This window comes from Gymnodraco acuticeps, unplaced genomic scaffold, assembly GCF_902827175.1.
Source record: "Gymnodraco acuticeps unplaced genomic scaffold, fGymAcu1.1, whole genome shotgun sequence".
NCBI lineage: Eukaryota > Metazoa > Chordata > Actinopteri > Perciformes > Bathydraconidae > Gymnodraco > Gymnodraco acuticeps.
Window position 1 is genome coordinate 2,815,868 of NW_022989947.1, and position 8,255 is coordinate 2,824,122.

At 38.4% G+C, this 8,255-nt stretch overlaps 1 protein-coding gene across 1 annotated transcript; it reads left to right on the plus strand.

Moving 5' to 3' along the window:
• The first annotated feature begins 2,174 nt into the window (after positions 1-2,174).
• On the plus strand, positions 2,175-8,191 carry exosc7 (exosome component 7). Its single transcript, XM_034210412.1, has 8 exons — positions 2,175-2,311; positions 5,178-5,279; positions 5,507-5,601; positions 6,611-6,776; positions 7,336-7,406; positions 7,552-7,675; positions 7,767-7,922; positions 8,025-8,191. The coding sequence occupies exons 1-8, from the start codon at positions 2,255-2,257 to the stop codon at positions 8,127-8,129; spliced, it is 876 nt and encodes a 291-aa protein (XP_034066303.1). The 5' UTR covers positions 2,175-2,254; the 3' UTR covers positions 8,130-8,191.
• Positions 8,192-8,255: the final 64 nt, after the last annotated feature.

The following is an 8,255-nucleotide window of genomic DNA, read 5'->3' on the forward strand; positions in this document are numbered from 1 at the left end:
CTTATTCATTATAATTATTGTACAAAATTGTATAAGAATGCAAACTTAAATTGATTATAGTCTATTATCAATTCAGGTTAAGAAACTAGTGTTGCTTGCATCCTATTTTAAAAAAGGCATTTATTTTTATAATCTACTAAAATGCAACAAAAAAAGGGTTTGATTCTATTAATTTTGTCTTTTTTATTGCACTTTGGCAGCAGATTCCTGTGTAGCTTCAGATCTGAGTTGTCTTATTAGTAAGCCTAATTTTAATGGCAAAGAAAGGGTTCAGAGTCTTTTCTTTTCCCCTGTGTTATATGTGGCAGCACTGTTCAATGTTTCTTGAAAACATTACCCACTGTAGTATGTGACGTGTCGTGTGAATAAACTCAAACTCTGTATCAACAACATTGTTGTGTAACTTCAGTTAAATACTTGTATGTAGATTAGGAAGAGGTAAGATAAAGCATCTGCAGTATTTTATGAAGTATTAATCGTACAAAGGTCAGTTTTATACAAGTAGAAGTGTGTATTTACCTGATAGTAGGCTGTCAGTAATGGCTATGCCTCTCTATTTGGACTGGTAGATCTCGGCAGACTGGCAACTTTAAAAGTAGCTCTCGGTTCAAAAAAGGTTGGGCACCCCTGGTATAGACCTTCCGCCTTGCACTACTTATGAGCAACTCATGTTGGAAATCTTAAAGGTAATAACTAGGGAGTCAACATTTCTGAAGTGCCCTTGAGCAAGACTCTAGCTACATCAACCTCTGACCTCCCAAAAGATGGGTGAGTAAAAAGGGGAAGTATGTTGTCATAACCAATGGGGTCTTTCCAGTTAGTGATCAGTGATCCACGATTAATTAAATAACTTCCCAATATGATAATGCAATTAACGCGAACAGGAAGTAGCTCTGGCACCTGGAGCAGCATATGGATAGCTGATTGTAACCGCCTTAAAGCGTTATCCACGTTACAGTAAAATAGCATTATTTAACGTCCGCTGTTTTTCACAAACATACCTCACACTCTCCAGGTATATCTCCAAAAGTTTCTTGTAATTCTTCGTCTGAAGCCTGATAGATAAAAACACGGAACTGAGTCCCCTCCTCCTGTTAGCGCAATCCCAGCTAACCTCACTGCTCTGCGGACAGATGCTCTCCGCAGCTCGCCTCGGTGTCGAAGAGGTGTTAATTCACCTTTTAAGTACGCTACTTACAGCAGGGGACTGAGCCTTAAAACAGGCCGTAACCTAGCTAGAGCTTCCCCCTCTCCAGGCAGCTTTACAGGAGGAGCAGAGCAACAGAGGCGACCAGGAAAGTCCGATACTATCTTCCTGGGCGTTCGTGCCCTGCGCTGAGTCTGTCAGGCGGAAGATTCACCCAGCCTACTGATACACTGCCCTGCACTATAAACTGTTTCACATTGTTTCTTATGTTGTTCATGTTGTTTGATTCATCATACACCAAAGCAAATTCCTTGTATGTGTAAACCTCTGGCAATAAACTTGATTCTGATTATTTGTATATATAACATATTGTCATAATAGGCTGATTATGTGCTAAATTAAATGTTAACAAATGTAGATTGTATTAGTGCTGTTTTGAAATGCAAAGCGTTTAATTGCCATTTAGAGGCAGGGGTGGATTAATGCACATCCTGTCAATGCTGCTGCCTAGAGAGGTTCCATTAGTGCAAGGGTCATCATGGATTATCCAGATTATGTTGTACTGATTAAAAACAAGAATTCAGAGAAAGAAACAAACTTGACCCCTATCAGCCCATGACAAATATTTAACAACAATTTGGTGTGGGACCCTGGCCACTTTAATCTGCCACTGATCAGTGTACAGGTGCCTGATAAGGACACTTTGTCTATCTTGGATAAAGCTCATTCTGAATGTATTAGAATAGCTATTTCCCCAAAGGTAAAATAAACTAATATACTGCTAGTCATACTAAACAAAAAAAGTGACTCCTTTGCATGATTTACAAATGATTTCAAATCATTTTTTTCACAAATGAAAACATTGAACTCACTTTTTTATTGTTTTGATTTGTATCACAAGCCATGCTTATTTAATACATAATGTTATTTCATTTAGTTTGATAACGTATGAATTAAACTAATTGTTTATGTATGTATTTCTGCAAGATCTATGTTCCCAACTGTGTTCAGTTGTTCATAGAAGGAAAAAAACTCGAACTGCGTCGTCTCTTGATGACGTAGAAGAAGAGCGACCGACACACACATGCTAGCAGTGTTTTTCACATAATGGCAACAGTACAAGTTAGCGAGGCTGAAAAGGTGTATATCCTTCATGGTATACGGGTAAGTTGGTATCATCTATATTTCAGACTTTAACTCCTGTTAACCCCAAAACATCGACACATGCCACGAGGGTGATGTGCTCTGCAGCGGTAGGAACTGTGTAGCATTAGCTCACTAGCAATTGACCATTGACTGTATATGGGCCATTCGACCGAATTGGTGCAAAGTCAGGTTGGAAATGTTTTGTATCTAAATTACACATATCTAGTAAAATAACCGTACATTTGTACATCGTATTTTCAGACTGTATTGGAATGTTCTTCCTCTACCAAAAATGGTCACTACCGAAACGTAGTTAAATACACTGTAGTAAAAAAGTATTATATTCAGGGGTGCACATAACTTTTTTGCCCTGGTTCTCAAAGGAGCACCTGGAGATGTTGCTTGGTGCTCATCCTTAAAATGAAATAAACCGTAACTTTTGAGGGGGTCTTCACTTTATTTGCCAGACACACGGCACTGAACACACTTGCAGAGGTGAACACAGAACATGCAGAGGTGAACACTGAACACACATGCAGAGGTGAACACAAGACAACATTAGCACGACCAGTAATCCTACAAGCTGTCATCACTACCCTCCTGACTGTTCTCCTCACTGTCTTCCTCTCTGTCAGACATGGTAGCTGATGATGTAGGCCTACTACTTTCTCTCTGGTTGAGTCTGCGATTAGCTGCTTGCATCCACAAGTCAACAGCTGGGTTTGAGTCGAAAGTCTCTGTTGTCATCTTAGACAAGTGGATGTAATCAAATAAGTATGTGAACATAACCAATAGCCTACCATAGCCAATAACAAATTAATGTAACTTATTTTATTTGTGTTCATTCATATCTTATTTTACTTTAACATTTATTTATTTATGCATTTTTTTTGTATCTCTCCAGTTTTAAAGGATATTTTTGGTTACTGTCCTATAGTATACATTGGAATGATTTAAAACCTGTTTATCCCAATAATTACAAAGGAGTGCCTTGGAAATATGTGTTTACATAAATTGTGACCAAACCGTTTGAACTTAGACTAAGAGTCCTTTACCTCACTGAGCTGTAGTTAACTCATCAGCCTCTCAGTCTGACTGGAGAGGACTCTCCCTCCACATTATTGAAGAAACATCTTCTTATTATCTCCGTTAGAGCAGCTAGCACGGCACCAGATTATAATAACAACAGCGCTGGTACCACCCTCCCTCTCTCCCTCGCTCACTCGCATTTTGTCTGTGAGCTGCGGGCGCCAGATAAGCCAACATCCCCCATTTTCATCACTTACAGCGCCCATCGTACATGGCAAATGAAAGGTGGAACCGGGGTGAAAAGGGTGTTACATTTACTTAATTGTGAATATTGTTACATCAAGTCCGAAAATTAGGATGAGCCCCAACGGTCAAAATGGTTTTTTCCCTCCCAGAACTGCCAACGCAGCGACTCCCCAGATCTGGCGCCCTAGGCGAACATCTAGCCAGCGCTACGGGCCGGCCCTGAGTTCATATCATGGTTCATATGCAACTCGCAAATCTCTCTCTCTCTCTCTCTCTCTCTCTCTCTCTCTCTCACCTCACATCTCACATCTCTCCTCTATTTTCTCTCTCCCTCTCTCAATGTTGGTACGCAAATGCGCTTTGTTTCAAATGACCCGGTGCTTTTTTTTGGCGGAGGTGCGCATGCGCACCTGCGCACCAGTTATGTGCAGCCCTGATTATATTAACCTGTTAAGATTGTTTTACCTTCCCTTCTCTAAATAGTATTTTAACAAATATTTCTTGAGGGTTTTCTCAATTAAATCAATGCAATGCATTTTTTTTATCAAATTTCAAAGTTCAATTTATACAATTCATAAAAATCATAATGCAAACTTTCTTTGTGAAATGCATAATACTGATCATATTGATTCCAGAGTTGATGATTGTTGGAATTGAACATACATTAAACCAATCAGTATCATATCATTTTAGTTGATAACTCAATATACTTAATTTTTTACAAAACATCCAGTGTTTCGTTAGTGACCACAGTATTTTGTTCTCAAGCTTGTATCATATTCCCTCAACCTTATTGCTTAATCTTAAATCATAACATGCCTTATGTTGAAGTGTGAATATTTGAAAGCTACTGACCCAGAATCAGCCCTTTAGTAACAGGCTGAAATAGAGGGGAATGAGGATAGAATGCATGATCTGTTTGGTATTTTGAGCAAAACACTTCATAGACATGTTTTTTATATATCTGAGACCTATAATATATGCCTACAAATAGTATAATAAGAGACCTTTAAATTAACACACTGATTTTCAGACTTTAAAACACATTTATTTCAAAACTATGGGATTTACCTGCTTACTATTCAATTTTGTCACTACCGAAACGATCATGTAAATTGCCGAAACGTAACCATATGTTTCGGTAGTGACTGTTTCAGTAGTGACGATTCTAGCTAAAAATTGAGCATAACTAAAGAATGCTAGCAAGTACATGGCTAGCATACACGTCTTTGAAGAGGTTTACACACTTAAAAACATAATACTTTGCATGAAACCCCAAAAAAGTTTACTTAATTGAAGATAATATGTGTTCGGTAGTGACAATTCTTAAGGTTACACGCCGATTTTCTGATTTTGGAAATTGAAATGTAGATGTCCGGGTTGGGGACAGCTACTTCCCAATAGAAAGTACCCTATAAATGATGTTTTTGTATATATTAAGCTTATCACTATATAATTGAATGCCTTGTGTTTAAATAGACCATAACATATTCTTAGTAAATATCTATGTCTGAATACTTAATTGTTTTGTTAAATAGTTTTTCTTGTTGTGCTTTGTACTAATTCGGTAGAATGCCCCATATACAATAATGTGCATTATTTTATTCAGGATGACTTGCGAGTGGACGGAAGAGGCTGTGAGGACTACAGACACATGGAAATAGAGACTGATGTGGTGTCTAACACAGACGGATCAGCCAAAGTCACACTGGTAATGTCTCATAATATTTATTATTAATCATAATAATAATAATAATAATGGGGTCATAATGTCACCCCAACAATGAAACTAATGGTATTAAAGACCATCAAACTATGGGCCAGAAAACAGTTTAGATTGGCTGGAGAGAAGGAGCGTCTCACCCAGGAGATATTATCCAAATTGCCCAAGACTTATTGATTATTTTACTACTTTCTGATGTTCTGTTTGTCTTTCAGGGGGACACGGCGGTTCTAGTCGGGGTTAAAGCTGACATTGGAAAACCGAGGCCCAAGGTGCCAAATGAAGGCTACGTGGAGTTCTTTGTTGACTGGTAGGTTTGGTGCATGTTGTCATGAGTGAAGTAAGACTTTGGCTTGTTAGAATGAGGTTTACTTTTAAAGTGTTGGCTTCCAAGCCAATCAGTTATTATAGCAATTCTAATTACAACCTTTTAGGAGGCATCAAAGTATTTTATACCATAGTATAACATATCATGATATAATAATGTTTCTGGAAAGTCACATGGAAATGTGACTTTCTATAATAAGCCTATATAATCTCTCCATATTTATTTGATAGTTCACTCTATATTATTACTGCCCACAATAAATAAATAAAAAGGTATCATGGCATGAACACTAAAAAGTGTCCCAAAAAGACAGACATTTTATCTGATCCGGAAAACCAGATCAGGAGTCGAAGCTTTGCATTACCAAGCTCCCTTGCTTTGGAACCGACATTCTCTTTTTATTAGGGAAGCAGACAATGTCCAACATTTTAAGAGCTTGTTTAAGACTTTCCTTTTTAATAAACTCAGCTAGAGCCGGTTTTAAATGTCCCTGTGTTTGTCCTCCCAAGTCCTACATTTTATTGTATTGTTTTTACTGTCATACATTTTATTTCATGGTCTATCATGATTGTTTTTGTTTCTTCTTGTAATTTTAACTATATTTTACACTCTCATTCATGCTTGTTAATCTGTAAAGCCCACTGAGACAAACGTGTTTTGTGATATTGGGCTAAATCAATAAACGTTGATTTGATTTACCAACAGGAATGGATAAAGAGACATTTCTTCTTTTGTAATATGCGAACAGTTTTTGGGACTATTTTGTATGCAAATCCTTCCACCAGGGTGTGGTGTTGTAACATATGTTCATGCATCTCCAACACATCCCAAGACAAAAAACACATTAGTAGGGAAAATACGATCATATTTATAACAACACGTGTGCAGAAAGCTAGTGGGTCAGCAGGTTTCCACCTTCTCAAGTTAGAATAAATCATATCGGACTTAGAGATATTCTGTTGGCTCATGTTTCTTGTCTCCCCATCTCTAGCTCAGCCAATGCAACCCCTGAGTTTGAGGGCAGAGGAGGCGAGGAGCTAGGCACGGAGCTGAGTAACACACTCTACAAAGTCTTCAACAACAAACACAGTGTGGACCTGAAGAGCCTGTGTATCAGCGCAGGAGAGCACTGCTGGGTCCTTTACGTGGACGTACTGGTGAGTAGCATCTGATAAGGTCTTTCAGTATCCCTCATGGCAATTCAGCATTAAGCCCCCATAGCTCGGCTAATGGCCAGGTGTGCCTCTCTCTATCTCTCTTTTATCATTCTTCACATCAAAATCAGAAATCCTGACTACCTATGCCATTCATTTTGATACAAATATTTGGTAATTAGCTTGAAAGTGAGAGCAATGTTCTGTTCTTTTTTTGTGAAAGTTTAATAACATATTGTTGCTAAAATCATTTAATCTCAATGTTAATAATTGAGCAGCACTAATGTGTCCTAAAACATATCTAGAAATCCTCTGTTTTTTTAAAAATCATATTTGCTTTACTTTTTTTCCAATTGCTATTTGTATGACACAATGATAACTAGTTATTGCATGTCAAATACTGTTTGATAAACCATGCAGAGCAGCAGCGCTTCTTTCCTTGTTTCAGTGGAGGAATAATCAAATTTGCATAATTGACCTCAGAACAGCTAATTTTGTCAATGTATATTTAGTTCCCATGATCGTATCTAAGATGAAATCTCACACTGGCATGTTTCCACAGCTTTTGCAGTGTGATGGAAACCTTTACGATGCCATCTCAGTAGCCATCAAGGCTGCTCTCTTCAACACAAAGTAAGAAAAATGTTATCCTGTTGTTTTTTAGGGGTCTTTGTTGATCAGACTGCGAAATAATATGATGTCTTACAGCTGTTGTGCGTCTAATTCTTATACAGTAAAGTGATATAACATATATATCTTCTGATTACCTTACTGACAGAATTCCCAGAGTGCACATATCGGCCGACGAGGAAGGAGGGAAGGAAATTGAGCTGTCAGACGACCCTTATGATTGCGTGAGACTCAATGTAGAAAACGTTCCTTGCATCGTGACGTTGTGCAAGGTGAGCTACCCTGCTGATACTCAGGAGAAAAATATTTTTAAAGACCATCATCACACAAACAGTGACCTTGACATTGGCTGTTTTCCTGCAGGTGGGCCACAGGCATGTGGTGGATGCGACTCTGCAGGAGAAGGCCTGCTCTGTGGCCAGCCTGATAATATCTGTCACACACAAGGGCACGATCACCTGCACCAGGAAGGTGGGCGGAGGCAGCCTGGATCCGGAGAGCATCTTTGAAATGACAGAGGTGAGTGTGGCCCTCCTCTTCGACTCTTCCAGGTTCTGAATATGTTTATGTTTGAATGAGGATGTGTGGTAGAAATGTTCTAAAAGGTTGTGTTGTCTGCAGGCAGGTAAACGTGTCGGGAAGGCCCTCCATGCTCCGCTCATGAAGCTGCTGCAGCAGGAGGAGAGTTTGGGGAAAGCACGACAGAAAGTTGGCTTCCTTGGTTAACATCATTTACATTTTATGTACATGTATTTAGATTTTTCTAATAAAAATTCATTTCTACTGCCTTTCCTCTTTGTACTTGAATTATAATACCTTTTTATATGGTATTTAATATTTTAGGATTTTAAT